Here is a 17,030-nt window from a genome sequence, read left to right on the forward strand (position 1 = left end):
CCTGCTGCTCTGGTATGCTTCCACGTCATGTGTTTGTGTAACGACTGAAAAGAAGGAAGAACGCGCAGACGGACCACATGAAGCCACAGCCTCCAACTGACATCACATCATGTCATGGTGTGACACTGCGAAGATGTTCAGGTAAAACAGGTTCAGTGGCATTCTGTCTCTTGTGCTCCCTCCTTCTTGTTTTACTGTCTACTTCTTGCTCTTCAAGATTATTCATCACTGACATTATCTGCAGATGGTTCAACTGATTCTGCCGAGCTGATCATGGATTACTCTCAGGCTTTCTCCGTCCTGAATCAGAGGCTGCGACCTCGATACCTCGGCATCGCACAGCTCGTATCACCTCTACAAGTAGTGGATGAAACACAGGTGGGCTCCCTCAGGAGTAAAACTACATCTCAGCGACCAACTGTTGTGCTAACAGAAATGGATCCAAAAGACTCTGCGACTAAAAGAGAACCAGGAGATCCAGAGGAAGCTGGAAATGAACAGGATTTGGTTTCTGATGGCCTGCAAGAAGAAACCTTTGCTGCTCTGCCGGGATTCACCACCTCAAGCGTTCTCTCTGAGATGAATTTGAATGATGTCGGTGAAGGGGAGAGCGCCGACGATGACAGCAGCACCTCACAGTCCGAGGAGAAAGACAGCTCAGGTGAGCTGACCTCAGACGGGACAAGAGACTCTACGAGAGCTTTGACTGGTGAAGATAGGAGCCCCTTCCAGAGGGCCTTCTTTGACGGGACCTTACCAGACCTGCTGAAAAATGGCAAGCCACTTGGCAGACGCAGAACTCTGGGACACGTCTCTGAAACGGTAGGGAAACAATCTCTTTATTGTGTTGTATATGTGTTGAAATCTGTTCTGCTGCAAACAGTCTAATCAAACAATGAAACCTGTAATACTGGGAGGAGACAGTCTCAGCTGTTGCTTAGCAGTACACCAAACACATACAGCAGGCACAAAATGAACGATTCAAGTTCAAGAATCTTGCCCCGCTGCTTAATAAAGTGTGATTAAAGTATCTGTGACACTGATGTCAGAGAACAGCTTGCAGTGGTGATAAATGACTTTAGAGGTCACACTTTATCACCTGATAACTACAGGGTTTGATTTGTAGTCATGAGTGTGAAAATGGGAACACTGTTGGTATAAAATGTTTTGTCCGAAACACTTTGTTAACAGCTTTATTACTCGGGTGTCTTTGTGCACGTTTCTTGTAAAGCATTCATGTGTGCATGCTTGCTGACTTCTCATCCAGTACGACTGGATTTCTTGTCCACAGTTTCACCCAGGAATCTAGATTAGCAGTTTCTGTTTACATAGTGTTAAAATGTAATGAAGTTGGGCTTTTTGTGTGCGGGCGTGTGATAGTCTTCACAGAAAAACATGGCTATGTGCCTTTTTATTGTTATAATTCACTGCAGCTTAAAGAAGTACGCAGAGAAGTGGAGCTGTCTCGGAGGAGAAGCATCAAGCTGAAAGCCCAGGTGGACAAACTACAGGAGAAAAGAGAGGGATCAGGCTGGAGTCAACACAGAGAGAGGGTAAAGACTGCACACATTACCAAGACACAGCAAACATCTGCGGAGCTCTTCAGGTTTATTACACCTTATTTCTACTCATTTCCAATCCAGGTCACAGAAGAGGTTCTGTCCATTCTGAGGCTGCTCCACCCGCTGACGGAGCCGGAGTCCAGCCAACCGGAGCCGTCTGAAGGGGAAAACTGCCTGGACGCTGCTCTGGCACAGCTGCAGAATGTGGCTCGCAAACTGGCCATCAGCCAAACCAAACAGGTCAGGGCAACACCTGCATGCACTCAAATAAAGCTGCTCACCATTTCCTTAGCTTTGAGTTGATTTTAGTGGGCATGTTGTTCAGAGGAATGTTTGCTTTGCTCATACTAGTGGTGGTTCAAGTGACAAAGGTGAGAAATCGTTTTCATAGATAGATAGATAGATAGATAGATAGATAGATAGATAGATACTTTATTAATCCTGAGGGATATCCAAGTTTTATTTTCAATTTCTAGTTGATATATCAAATTTTAGCTCTTTTCAAAAATGCCTTTGTATCCTCGCCTTTACTAATGATGGCATGAATAATACAAACAGGAAATGTGGGAGGAAACTAGAACTGACACCCAACAGTGTAGATTAGTATTATAGCTTAAATTAATCATTAGACCACTGAGCAGCCTAAATTATATTAACTTGACATGAGTAAAAGGAGCTGCAGTATTTTTCAAGGTAGTTTATTAAATCTAGCCCTGAGCATAGGATTTGTAATGGCGGATGAGCCCTCAAGAGTATTACCTGTAGCTTTCTTGAATTATAATTTTGGAACTCGGTAACGTGGCAACAACTCAAAACTCCTGGTTCCTCAAAAAAAGAACAAAGACATGGAGCTTGAGTTGGACCATGACAGCGTCTTTGGGCCAGGAGTTGTCCTTTGACGACACCAACCAGCAGCCAGTCTGTTAATTTTGCATAGCTTTAGGCCTTAATACAACTTTACTTATCGTAAGGTTGGTCATTTTAACTTAGGAGTCTATCAGAATAGACTCACTTTTGGAGCTAGGCTGAAGAGGTCATTTGAGGAGCAGCAGCTTTTAGCTTCATTTTCAGTCTTGGAGTTTACCGCTTTGCCTCGAGGCTTGTTCACAGATATTAATATTCACGTGGGAGGCCTCTGCACCCTCCTAATGAAGCACTTTCTTCATTGTTTTCTTGAGAAAAGGTCAGCATTTCCTCCACCCTGGCGTCAGAGCTCAGCTAAGTGGCCTGACAAGTTTCCAGGTGACAGTGTCAGTAAGTGTCTCTGGTATTTACGGAATGCTCGTCAGACATTTAGAGAAAGTCACAAGGTGTGCAACCAAAACATGGATTAGATGTGAGTATTAAAATAAAGATAAAACAGAGTGACGCGACTGAGGTTGAAGAAGAACAACAAGAGTTGTGCCATTACATAACCTGCCACATCTGCTTATTTGTCTATTCAGGAAATAAAACCTGGAAAAAAGGGAGAGGAGAGTGCTATTCTGCAGCAGGCCTTGTGGGACAGAGATGAAGCCATAGAGAAGTGAGTTTACACACAGTCACATGCCTCTAAATAACAGAATGAATCAAGATTTAGGGAGAAATAAAAGGAAGCATCTATTTTGAGCAATGTGTCATTTTTTCTGTTCCGCTGTGCAGGAAGAAAGCGATGGAGGCCGAGCTGCTTCGGAGTAAGACGGAGCTGATGGCACTGAACAACCAGCTGCTGGAGGCTGTGCAGAAACGTCTGGAGCTGTCGTTGGAGGTCGAGGCCTGGAAGGTAAACCTGAGCTAGCTTTACTGTTTCAGCAGAGTGAAATGGAGATGTGAGGAACATATGGAAATCAGCCAGAGAAATCTGGAAAAGTAGGGCACCCACACGCACCCACACCCATATATAATGAGTGTTAAGCAGACGCTGCTTTCAGAAGGTGTTGAACCGTGAAACACACACGGTCCAAACTACAATTAAAATTCACTCACATTACATTCAGCACATACAGCCGTTGAAGCCAGCTGGTATCCTGCTACAGTGTTTTGGCCTCGGGCCTGTGTGTTCTTCTGCTGAGCACCGGCCTCCCTGCAGCGTCGAACTGAAACTACACGGCACACTGCAAGTTTTGTCAAGTTTACTGTTGAGAGCAGCAGTGTCTGTTTAAGCTTTGCACTCCAAATACAAACAGATTTCTCTTCCCCCTAACCTACAGAAAAGAGACAAATATGATGTTTGCTTATATTTTACTGCCCCAATGTGACACAAAACACAAAATGTAGTGTCAGATCTTTCTCTGGATTGTCGTATTTTTCTGACTTACTACTTATGGAGTCATCTGAAAATGCATCTTCCCTTAAAATGATAATCTGCCTATATTCTAGTAAAAGTGAAATTGTATTATTAGAATCGATACCAGCTCCATCTTCTTGATAACTGTTGTATTCTAATAGTTTTTAGTAAAGCTGCAATGTGGGGATGGATCTTTCTTTGTACCATCTCACCGTATTTCAGTCAAGCAGTTGCACACAATTGCAACAATGTGACAGTTTTTTCCCCCCTTTTTCAAAAAGTATTTTTTGTTAGCTGTAATCACTTGACATTTCATCTCTCCCCAATATAATACATAACTGGCATACCTTCTTTCACCATAAACTAAGGAATTTAAAGAATGAGATGATGTAGTCAAAAACAAAACTTGATAAATTAGTGCAACAATAAATACTTATCGGCTTAAACTATAACTTTTTAAGATATACTATCCAGAATAACATGAAGGGCGAGTAAGACATAAGATAATAACTTTCATCCATGATTCATAAACATCCATGTTAATTCTGTTAGTGAGTTGATTGCAATGTGAAAACTAAAGCCCCGAATCAATGGCAGGTTTGTCACTAAAGCATTAAATCCATTATTTATGACAATTTTATATTTTAAAAACTTCATCTTGTCAGCAAAAACATCCACAGACTTGATAAATGTAAACTAGGTCACATTCCCACGGGTTTCAAATCTGGCTCATCATCACGTTTTCTCGCTTCTTTGCCACGTTTCCTCACACATGACTGTAGATTTGCAGATTTTTTTTATACCAGGTATTTTTTTCATTTCCTGACAGCCTGTTTTGTTTTTTTAATCTTGATGCACCTCAGGAGGACGTTCAGAGGATCCTCCAGCAGCAGCTACAGAGTCAGCAGCAGGCAGAGCAGGCTCAGAAGAAGAGTTCTCGTTTAGGCATCCTCAGGAGAGGCAACAAACCCATCCAGCGGCCATCCAACTTCCTTCTGTCCACGTCAACCCCTCCCACTACCAACACGAAGCAAATCTCCAGATCTGCTGCTCCGGCTCCCAGCACGCCTCCTTCCAGCCTCAGGTGGAAGCCGAGGAGGGGCAAGAGCAGCCGTCAAGCAGACCAGGATTCAGAGTTCGGTCGGGAAGATGACGGCTTCCGGAACGTGTCACTTGATTAACACAGTGCTGACACTGAGTGCACACTTACATCTACTTAAAGTCGCTCTTCAGTCATAAAAGTGCTTCTTACCGTCCCTTACTGAATCATGTTTAACACTCAAAGGTTGTTTTTACATTTATCTGCTGAAGGGGGAAGCTTCACTTAAAATCTGAGTTTAACCTGCATGTGAGCAGTTTTTTGTGACAACATAACTAGTTGGAAAACATCCATGCACTAATATGTAGCCGGCGATGTGGAAATACTTCAGTGCACAAACATAAGACTAGAAAAGCACTCAGAGAGCGCAGACCTCCGCCAAGGATATTGACATTCCCATGGAACATTGTATTCACATACATTTATATACGATTTAGAACATTTTGGACGACATACTAAACTATGACATTTTTGGTGACATTTTGGACAACATACGAAAATATGACATTTTACTGAAATTTTGGACGACATACTAAACTATGACTTTTTTCTCACATTTTAGACCACATACTAAACTATGACGATTATGTCACATTTTGGACGACACACTAAACTATGACTTTTTTTACATTGTGGACGACATACTAAACTATGACGTTTTTGGTGACATTTTGGATGACATACTAAAATATGACGTTTATGTCATTTTTTGGACAACATACTAAACTATGACGTTTTTGGTGACATTTTGGACGACACACTAAACTATGACTTTTTTCTCACATTTTAGACCACATACTAAACTATGACGATTATGTCACATTTTGGACGACATACTAAACTATGACTTTTTTTTACATTGTGGACGACATACTAAACTATGACGTTTTTGGTGACATTTTGGACGACATACTAAACTATGACTTTTTTTACATTGTGGACGACATACTAAACTATGACGATTATGTCACATTTTGGACGACATACTAAACTATGACTTTTTTTACATTTTGGATGACATACTAAAATATGACGTTTATGTCATTTTTTGGACAACATGCTAAACTATGATGTTTTTGTCACATTTTGGATGACAAACTAAACTACGACGTTTCAGTTACATTTTGGACAACATACCAAACTATGACTCAGAGAGCGCAGACCTCCGCCAAGGATATTGACATTCCCATGGAACATTGTATTCACATACATTTATGTACAATTTAGAAATTGAAGTATTGTATTGTATTTTCATGGAAACATAAGACATATATTTTCATGAACAATTTTATTCCATTCTTAATTAATCAACATGGAGAGAGGAAAACAGGAAACCCATGCAGTAAAGGATCATGAGCTGGAATTAAACCTGCATCTCTGACACAGTTCTGTTTATGAATCACCTTCTTAACCAGTTGAGCTATCTGGACACCTTGCTCCAACTTGTTGGACGACATACTAACCTATGATGTTTTTGTCATATTTTGGACCACATACTAAAAAATTCAAAGTGATCCAGAATCCAGGATCCTTTCCGGATTGCCACCAAAAATAAATCAGCTCTTCCTCTTATCATAGTCTACATCCCCTGAAAATTTCATTTGAATCTGAGCATGCATTTTTGAGTTATCTTGTTAACAGACAGACAGACAGACAGACACACAAACGCCGGGTGTCACATAACCTCCTTGGCGGAGGTAACAAGGAACTTTTCATTGGATTAGGAGACTTCTTGTGTCTGGCGGTCACACTTGTACAATAAACTATATTTGCATATTCATAGATTCTGGATGTCTCAGTGCGGAGCGAGGCAAAGATGCCATTTTAATAAAGTAACTGAACTTCCTTTGTGGAAAAACCGTATCACGCACAATATTACTAACCCTCCTGTTGTCCTGCTAGTCCAAATTGACCCGGTTTAAAGTTTGAAAATGTGGAAAAAGAAAAAATATTTCCACAGTCAAGCTTCTAATGTCCACATTTTCAACACTTTTGCAAAATCTTTGAACATTTTTTGGTGGAAAAAGAAATGTTAAAAATATTTCTTAAGAAATATTCACACAAAAAAAATCAACCAAAATCTAGCAAAATTTGATTTTTTGTGAATGTTCTTAAAGAAAATATTAGAAGTTTTACTGATATATATGTAATCACTTTAAATATTTGTAGGATTTTTTTTGGAAGATTTTTACTAATTTTTTTGAAAATATATGAATTTTCTTGCCAAATTTGGGTGATTTTTTAAAAAATAAAACTTTTCATGAATTATTGGAATTTTCGTCCTGAAGGTTTTGCAAATATTCTGAAATTTGGGGAATTGTTTTGCTAAATTTTTGGATTTTTTTCAGACAAGGAAACAATATTTTTTGGTGCCTGTAAACAAAGACAACAGGAGGGTTAAAGCAGAGTATTTTTCATATTTGAAAACATGTCGGGAGGAAATGTTATATATTTTCTTGGGAAACATACTTCATGTATGTATGAAGTATAATGGATTGTGAATATACCACGTAAATGTTTAAAATTGTAACACTTAAATGACTTATTGACCTTAATATTTGTTACTTGTAAATAAATGGAATTCTTATACACAAACTCTTTTAAATCTCTGAGTCAGACTGTAGTGGATTTTGTGACGTTCACATCACCACAAAAGAAAGAAAAATAAACTTTGTTGCATCGTTTGGCTATTTTATTGTATAATATCATTTTCAACAATATATATTCCACTTTTATATGCATCTCGCACACATTTAAAATGTATATATATATATTTTTTTATACATATGCCATTATCTAGGATGAGTGCCACCACTGCAGCAACATGTTTAACAAACAGACATACGTAGCACAGCAAAGTCGCACCTGATGACAAGAAAAGGCATGCTCATAGTGAAACAATATACAATCCTGACAGATGATTACAGTCTTAAAACAACTTTTTCTATACTGTCGACAGTGTCTCCTTTTGCTTATAATTTTCTGCAGCAGTGCAGAAGAACCACCTGCATTCAAACGTCAGCACAACCCGAGCCCCCGACAATTTATTCACATTGTGCAACAAGACGGATCCGTCTTGCGGTTGAAGGAGGATGAAGGGGCGACTCTCCGTTTTATAAAAAGAGAGTCTCACGCAACTGGAATCTTATTATTTAAAGCCTTTTTAGACTTCTGTATGGACATCAAACGAACAAAAAACACTGACTGTAGTAAACATCTAGCGCCTCAACTGTTAAGCCTCCTTGTGAGAAAATTCAGAACTGGCAACCCAGCTGCCAATCTAAAGTCTACAGATAGTTCTAAGTTTCTTTTTTTGTTATAAAGGTTTACAGAAATGGAAAAGAGCTCTCAGTAAAAGAGGCACATACAAATCAACAACACCCTGCTTGTTCACACAGATGGCAGTTTCACTACTGGACCGTACTTTTGTAACCCATTGAAACAAAAAGGATATTAACACTATTACGGTTAGAGAACAACATACAGTGTTGCAGCATATATTTGTGAGATACCCATAGAGCCTTGCGCCATATTTGTAAAGAGTAAGTGAGACACAGATAATAAACTGGTAAAACATTGTTTCATCAAAACACTAACCGGACTGACCAAATACAAAGACACAACGACGATACTACGGCTTGTTGCCAGACAGACAAAAGAATAGGATAAGTGTATAATAACTAGCATATCCAGTTGTAACCTGAGACTGTCAGGAAACAGTTTGTGCTGATACTGCATGAAAGTTTCAGCTTGGTTTTGATACATGATTTTATTGGCATAAAAATATAACCAGCGCTCCTGATGAGCTGGAGTAGTGACACTGTAACCAACCTCCTTAATGACATACAGCAGATACAGAGGAGAGGGCGCTTTCCTGCCCACAATACTGAATATACCACTATTATAAATATTAAAATAACCTCCTACGGCAAGCCATCTGTACACATCAAGTCTGTATTGCAGCCTCAGCGCAGAGCTCCAAACTCCTGACACGATTTCTGCTTTGCACATTCGTCTCCAAGAAGAACTCCTCAGATAAACAGCTTCGTTTCATTGCAGCGCTGTCACAACTTTCATATCTAAACAGCGATCTCGATGCTGGTTCACTTCAGCAGCCTGATTGTACTTGACCTAAAGCCATTTTTCTACTATACTGGCATAAATGTGTCAACATAAAGAAAGCACTGTGCAAATCAGAGTTTCTTTGGATTAGTATGTCGCCTCCAAAAACAGCCCCGTTATGTTAAACTGGAGATATTGTCGTTGCTACCATCTACTTAATATTCACATCTACAAACCAGCCAATCTAGTAACACTACCTGTCTGGCAGAGAGACTAAACAAAACAAAAGTTCACCTACACTACACTAAAGCTGATACTGCTAAAAGGTAAGAACTGACTGCTGTAAAAGGGTGAGTTTGGTCCAGTGTTGGCAAATATTAGCATCACTAATGACTCCGCTCGTTCTCGCTGAAGCTGCTGAATTCTCACCTTCGGTTTTCGACTTGCAAACGCTCAGAGGTGCTGAGCTTTGGAAAAAAAAGTTCTGAGGCGAAGGCTGGAGGCAGCTAGGACTGAAGGAAGGAGATGATGGAGCTGATGAAATCTAAGGGTTTGTCTGCATGAATCCAGTGGCTCGCGTCTGGGATGTACTGGATGTCAGCGTTGGGGAACAGCCTCTGGATTTCTGGGTAATCCTCAGAGCTGGACCAGGAACGAAGACGAGGAGAAAGAGGGTTAAATAGGGCAAAAGACGCGGAAAAAACAAAATCATACACACATGCGATATTAAAGATTGCTCAATGTTGATCAAAATGGATTTTAAAGGCTAAAATAATTCTTCATGGGCGCATTTAATTGAGTTTAAAGCCATGTAAGATCAACATCCTCTGATCAACTCTGGAAATTTTTCACCCGTCATTCAATTTCCCGCATTTGTCCGTCTTCACTGCATCCTCTTAAACAAAGGCAAAAAAAATCTGTCCATTGAGTATATATTTAAAAAACTGTCATATCATGGGTTAACACAATATACATTTTCACAAATGTGTTTTCATCTTCTTTCATATTTATTTAATTTAGCTATTTTTTTGCCAAAAAAATTTAATTTTTAAATTCAATTCAGCAGACTGATTCATTTTAAAAAAACATTTTTTTTCTCCCCTCATGCTTCTCTGTAAATATACATCACATTAGTTTGCATTCCAGATGTGGACACGTGTGATTAATGTTCACTTCACCATATGTTTGTAGTTCATTCACCTGCTGCAGATTGACACATGTATATATGCAATGTTAGCGCTGCTTGTGTTTGAAATATTTTTAATTGAGTGAAATGCTGCATAGAAACAGAAACTAACAGAATACAGTAAACTTAATGTAAACCTCAGGCTCAGGGTTATGGCTCATCAGGTCAGGTCCAGTCCATTTATTTATGTCCTCTAATGGGCATTTGTTTCTGATCTGTATTGTTGACTAATTTGAGCTACCCCACTAAATCCTGATGTGCTCAGTACAGGATGTCCTGATCTTTCTAATAATGTCTCATGTAATTGGATGGGAAGAGGGGAACTTTGTTTTCGTGCCGAGAAAAAATGAGACTGCCAGGAAAGGAGAAAAGTTGAATCAAATAAGAGGTCGTTGTTTTACTTATGACAATCATATATTTTCTTGTTTAAGCACATGCTGGGAATTCTAAATTGGAGTCAGAGGTCAGTTAAATTGTTTGTCAGGAAAAATAATAGCCCCCTTTGTAAATGTCAACTGTAATGGGCACGAGAACGATTTAATGGGGCTAGCTAATAGCTAACTAGCATGCTAGTTCTTTGTCTACATTCGAATTTCTGGCCCAAAACACATTTCTTTGTGGGGTCATTAACATGCTGAATGTATTTTCTATGTAAAGTAATTAATTTCAAACTATATTTCCTTCAACCTCTTAAATTTAACACTATTGTTATTTTGTTTAGTCTCTTAAAATTTCATGAGAAAACGGATTGACATTTTGTTTTCTTGTCAGCTTATTCTGATTTCAAAGTTTTCCTGTTCTGTTTTCGTTTTTTTACGGTAAAATCGTTCTGTTGTCAACTACAGTGGATTTTTAGTAAAATATATATGTATATATAATTCTAAGTTATGGGCTGTTACTTTAGCTCCAAAAAGGCAGGAAATCACACAAAAAAAAGTTCAATTGAAAGGCACTTTCTTTTCCTCGGTTCTCATGAGGTATGTGAGTACGTAACAACATAATAATATTAACTGAAGGCCATTTGCACAGAACAAATCTGTTTAAGTGCAATGGCCATAATCAAAAATGAGATAAGACTATGTACATTGTGTTCCACAAGAGGTCAAAGTGACAACTGTTCAAGTGTTTGTTAAAGCAAATATCTAATCAGGCAAACAAAAAAAATAATACATTCAGTCAGTGTAAGCATGGCAACAGAGATCTGAAGATCAAACCAACCATGAGAATGGGAAAGAAAGATGATTAAAGTGACTTTGTGCTATAATCTGGCATATTTACGCCCATTTCTGAACAAATGGGCGTTCATTAATGTGCAACGTCCCTACCAAATAAAGAAATAATCCACTTTGGACATGGTTTGAGTATTTCAGAAACCACTGATCTGCAAGAATTTTCAAGCACAACCATCTCTCGAGTTTCCAAAGAATCCTCAGACTGGTTCAAGCTTCAAGAAGTAGATGAGCTCCAGCTAGAGATGGCCTGGTCTGAGTCTGGATTTGCACTGTGACATTCAGATGGTCAGGATCTGGTGTAAACAGCATGAAACCGTGGATCCATCCTGCCTCGTACCAACAATCCAGGCTGGAGGCGGCGGTGGGGGATATTTTCTTGGCACACTTTGGACCTCTTAATGCCAAATCAGTCAATAAACACCACAGACCTGAGTACTGCTGCTGCCCATGTCCGTCCCTTTATGAACACAGTGGACCATCTCGTTCTAATGGCTACTTTCAGCAGGAAAACACATCATATTACATAGCTCAACTCACCTCAGACTGGTTTACTGAACAGGAAAATGTTTTCACTCACATCATCTCCACAGCCACCAGGTTTCAATCAAATGATGAGAGAACTAGATTAATCCTATAATACTACAGGATTATTCCAAGCATCCGGGAATTATTTGTCGTTCACCCACCCTGGGAATAATTATAGATGACTACAGAAAATTATTCTCCATTATTATTTTTTTAAAGGAAATTTACTGGCAAGTACTGCAAATTCAAAAGTATATTAATGCTATAATAAGAAGCTGAGTGTTTTAGGCTCATGTTCCTGTCTCTACAGAAACAATCACTGGAGGTCTGTTGTTATACCTGATATAAGCAGAACTGGCTCCACCCAAAAACAGCGTAGGTCCCTCATAGGCGCTGTCAAAGTTGGGGAAACTCATGATGTCATCAAGGTGCGCTGAGATGGCCTCCAAGTTGACTCTCCAGGCGTAGTGTCCGTTCTGCTCCACCAGGTTAGTCAGAAGGAACTGACGCACTGAGTGCTCCTGAGGGAAGGACGGACATAAGATGACCACACTAATTTAAATTCAAGTTTAACTACTGACTGCTCATATGGGAAGGGAATTATTGTTCACTCCGTAGAGCCATTTACAGACAGAAGGAAGCAATATATCAGCAAAAAACTCAAAATAACTGACTGCATCATTTCTGACACTGAGTCTGTAGCAGCTAGGGAGTCAGTTTCCTTAAGGTTGGATGAGAGGTTGAGACCAAAACAGAGCTAAAAGAGAGTCACTACCTAGGCGTTCATCAAGGGTCCAGAAACACAACTAGAAACTTTAAATAACTTTAAATGGTCCAAAAAGGTAGCTGGTAGCTAACAAGTTTGCCACATTAACTTTTTAAAGCATTATTGCTGCCTCAAGTGGCCCAAAAGATCAGCTATTGCAAGTTTAATATCAGCTACAGGAACCTACATGACAAAAAAATGAAGCAAACTCATGACAAACTAATGGATTTTCTGAAAAAAATGGTTTTCTTTATTTAGAGATACTAAATGGTTTAATATCAGAAAGCACTGCTGACCTTGACCAAACTGCGCAGCTGATCCTCAGCCATCCGCCTGGCAGTAGACCGAGGGATGTCAACGGAGATCTTCACGTCCTGCATTGCCTGGATGTACTGGTAGAAGTTGGTGCGTGCGGAGGTCTGGGCTGGACTGATGTCCACGACCACCAACCCCTCCACTAAACCAGGCTGCAAACAGAGACAGACTGAGGTGAGCAGGTCGGAGAAGATGTACAATAAGAGCCCAATGACAACATGGAAACACGACGAGCTGCAGCATGAGAGTCAGAGGAGGATGATTAACAGGACTGAAATGCACAGTGAGAAAGGTCAGGTGACGCCCAGTGAGGAGACTATATGGTCATGATAAATTCATGGTGACATTTGGCGGAGGCTGACCTGCATCAGAGCCGTCGTCATGGCTGTCTTTCCTCCCATACTGTGGCCGATGAGGACGCACTTCTCGATGCGCAGCTGGGCGAGGAGGTGTTTTAAATCGCTGGTCATCGCTTCATAGGTCAGCACGGGACTGTGAGGGCTGTTACCATGGTTACGGGCATCTACAGTCAGCACCTAACTGGACAAAGGACAGTTAGGACACTTGGAACGGGGAAAAGAAGGCAACAAAAAACAACAAACTTGTATGTCAGCTTTATCGTTTGGAAGGTGACAGAACAGACAAAGGCTCTACTGTGCAGGCAAGGTGATGAGTTTCTTCAAAACACTCCCAGGGGCAGATTGTCTAACAGTGTTTATTACAACAGTACGGATTGTTGAATAAGTCTATCAAATGACAGGGAACACAGAGCTGATTGTACATTCCCAAGCCTGCTTTTGTAGGACAGTTATTGTCAGGCTGCAGACTGCAAGAAACAGGGATGAATTATCTGTAATGTAGCAGCAGACAGGTGTGATTTCTTCATCGTTGCATTACCTTTCGGCCTGTACGCTGCACCAAGGACTTCGCTATCGAGTGGAAGTTAGATTTACTGCCAAAAAGCCCGTGTAGAAACACCAAGGGAGTGCTCTCTCCCTTCCCGTCAAAGACATCATAGGTCAAGCTGACCGGGCTGCAGGAAAAAAAAAACATTCATGTTGATTAGTAACAACCTCCTCAGCTACATTTCCGCCAAGAATAATGTCTCTACTCAGACAGGAACGGTAAATCTAAGAGATAAAACTCCAACTGATTAGACTATCAGGGAGCAGAAATGCTTCAACTCACAGAGAAAAAGAATTTGCAGAGCATCTAGTTTTTCTAATCTGACATATGCCCCGTTCAAACAGGATTTCAGGGGATATTATTCAAAGAGGAGAATGCAGAGGCAGCATCGTTCAGTAATTTGTGACTTACTGGGTGGAAACTGTTGTGCTTCCACCTGCTGGTACAGCACAGGCGACATAAAGGCAAAAATACACTAAGTTTAAGTCACCTTTGATGTAAAAACACAACATTTTACTTGGTATTATACAAATGTGTTCATAAAAAAGTAATTGGTAATCATTTTATTGCAGTGTGATTTTAAATTGTACCATAACTAATGTAAAATTGCAGATGGAAAGATGTTTTGATATGTTTTTATGATTTAAACTTCTCAATAAAGGCAAGAAAACAGCTGTTGTCATTAGGGCGTAACAATTTGGGTGAATATCTAACGGGGATCTTTCTGACCTACAGTTCGATATTCACTGTATCGTGGATCTAAAATATGTGACGGGGCATTGCTACACAACTTACAATCAAAGCCATGACTGTCACACAAGGAGCATGGCAAGAATTTCTAAATCCATTGAAACAACAGTTTAAAACCTTTATCAGACATGCTGCTTAACATATATCTGTTGTTGCAGCCGTTGAGTTTGTCTAATTTCTTTCTTTCACATTTAATTTTGAAATCAATTAACGGTTCAGTACTACTGCAGGTGCGACACAAGAGGAAACACTTTCAGGACCCTCTACACAATCAAACAATGCAACACAATAGCCCTGATTCAGGCCTTGTGAAGTCATTGCATTCAGAGACAGAAAGGCTACCGCGGGCCTACATTAATTCAATCATTGACTCGTCTGTTTATCATTTGTTAAATTATTAATTTGGTTATTCAGTCCATAAAATGTGAAAAACACACTTTGTAAGGTCTCAGAGTCAGAGGGGATCTCTTTCAAAAGCCCTCAAATCAGAAAAAGAAATATGTAAATCAGAGAAATCCCCCAAATATTTACAATTAAATAGCCAGAACCAGCAAATATTTCTCAGATTTGCTTGAAAAATGACTACATTCAAGAATATTCTAGGGGCTCGATAGTTTATGTCTTACATTTATTTTTTCTTCAAAATTTCGCAATTTGAAAACATAAAGAAATCTACACCCCCACTGCTAGTCTAACAGGGTTTCAACAAAAACTATTAATCAGGACTTTGTAATGAAGTATCATATGGTAAACAGGGCTGCAAGTAACAATTTTTTTGAATTATGTGTTGTTTATTCTCACTAGTAGCTGCTTGATGTATATGTCTGAAAATAGTGTTTCCCAAAGCCCAATAAGCTAACAAATGTTTTGTTTATTTCACAACCTAAAGATTAATTTTACTGTCACTGAAGATAAAAAATAGAAAAGATTTGCATTTTGAAAACTGCAATCTGATATTTTATACTAAAAAAAAATCTAACCGATGATTCATTGCCAAAACAGATACGATTAATCATTAATTGTTGCAGGTCTACTTGTAAAGCATTAATTGTAGTTAGGCTTACTGATTAACACAACTGAGCTTACACGTAGCACAACATATCCTACACCCAATATGACAGCAATGCTCGTCTTATTTAGCTGCAGAACCAGATTATATAAATAAATATGAGATACAGAGCAGAGCTGCTATCTGAAATCTGCTCAGGAGCTGATTAATCGCTTTGCTAACCAGCCGCCTGAATGTCATTTACGTAAAGAGTTTTCAGTAAAAATACAATAAAATACAAAAACACGACAAGGTGACAATTTGTAAAGGTTAAACTACTAGTTCTTTCGTTTCACAATAGACACATTGACACCGAACGGCACAGCGCCTCGCTACAGCTCAGCGGACAGAGGGCATCAGTTAGCCGGGCAGCTAGCAGCGGTACCTGGATGAGCTGGCTGCCCGGACCAGGGGAGCCACCCCGCAGCACACATCCTGCTGTCCGGCGAACAAACGGCACGACGGCCGGCCGCTCAGCAGCCCTCTCTGAATCAGGCGACACAAAGCGCTCATGGCAGCACACGGTCCGTTACCGGGCGGTGGACAACCAGCATGTGCGTGTCGAAACGGCCACGGTGACAGCGGAGAGCCGGAGGGTGAACATGCAGAGCGGAGCAGCCCGGAGGTCGACACGGAGGAGTGTCAACAGCTGATGCTGCGTCATGACGTCAGACGCACAGGAAGGGACGGAGTGGGGTCCCTGAGTTTGGTCTGTCAGGATCCTGACCTTAAGTTGGGATGTTCATAGAAATATTTCATATACATCAAGCCTCTGCAGAAGCCTGATGACGAGCTGATCATTTGAGTCAGGTGTGTTGGAGCAGGGAAGCATCTAAAACATGCAGGACATGGGGTCCTGAGGAACAGGGTTGAGAACCACTGCCTTAGCCGGCTGCTACAGCGGGCTGGCGTATCGCCTCTTCATATCTATGGTTTCATGTGTTTGCAGAAGAGGAGGCTGCATGTCTAGAACCCTTACCTTTTCTGAACTCCACTTGCTTACTTCAGAGGGGTCCTCGTTTTCTAGTGCACAGACACTGGCTAAAAATAAGAGTTATGTACAGTTCTGACAAGAAAAAAAAACTTTAAACCTGTGCTGTTTGGGTAGAATAAGCCTTTAAAACTATAAGTAGTGCTTTGGATGGAACAAGCCTTTAAAACTGTTAGTACTAATTTGGGCGGAATAAACCTTTAAAACCATGACTCATTAGTCAGAAATTACTGTTTGGGTGGAATAAACCTTTAAAACCGTGATTGATTAGCTAGCAAGTACAATTCGAGTGGAACAAACCTTTAAAACTGCAAGTACTATT

General features: G+C 40.1%; 2 protein-coding genes across 2 annotated transcripts; one reads left to right on the top strand and one right to left on the bottom strand.

Annotated features, from left to right (window-relative positions):
- Window positions 1–25: 25 nt before the first annotated feature.
- On the top strand, window positions 26–7,522 carry bicdl2l (bicaudal-D-related protein 2-like). Its single transcript, XM_022219839.2, has 7 exons — window positions 26–141; window positions 245–822; window positions 1,434–1,553; window positions 1,644–1,802; window positions 3,008–3,087; window positions 3,204–3,324; window positions 4,692–7,522. Exons 1-7 carry the CDS (start codon window positions 78–80, stop codon window positions 5,007–5,009), a joined length of 1,440 nt encoding a protein of 479 aa, XP_022075531.2. The 5' UTR covers window positions 26–77; the 3' UTR covers window positions 5,010–7,522.
- Window positions 7,523–7,592: 70 nt separating this feature from the next.
- abhd11 (abhydrolase domain containing 11) lies at window positions 7,593–16,377 on the bottom strand. The gene is made up of 6 exons (XM_022219835.2): window positions 16,103–16,377; window positions 13,911–14,046; window positions 13,376–13,549; window positions 12,995–13,165; window positions 12,272–12,453; window positions 7,593–9,631 (listed from the first exon to the last, which is right to left on the bottom strand). The coding sequence occupies exons 1-6, from the start codon at window positions 16,228–16,230 to the stop codon at window positions 9,496–9,498; spliced, it is 927 nt and encodes a 308-aa protein (XP_022075527.1). The 5' UTR covers window positions 16,231–16,377; the 3' UTR covers window positions 7,593–9,495.
- Between the last annotated feature and the right edge of the window lie 653 nt (window positions 16,378–17,030).

Source organism: Acanthochromis polyacanthus, chromosome 17 (genome assembly GCF_021347895.1).
Source record: "Acanthochromis polyacanthus isolate Apoly-LR-REF ecotype Palm Island chromosome 17, KAUST_Apoly_ChrSc, whole genome shotgun sequence".
Classification (NCBI taxonomy): Eukaryota; Metazoa; Chordata; class Actinopteri; family Pomacentridae; genus Acanthochromis; species Acanthochromis polyacanthus.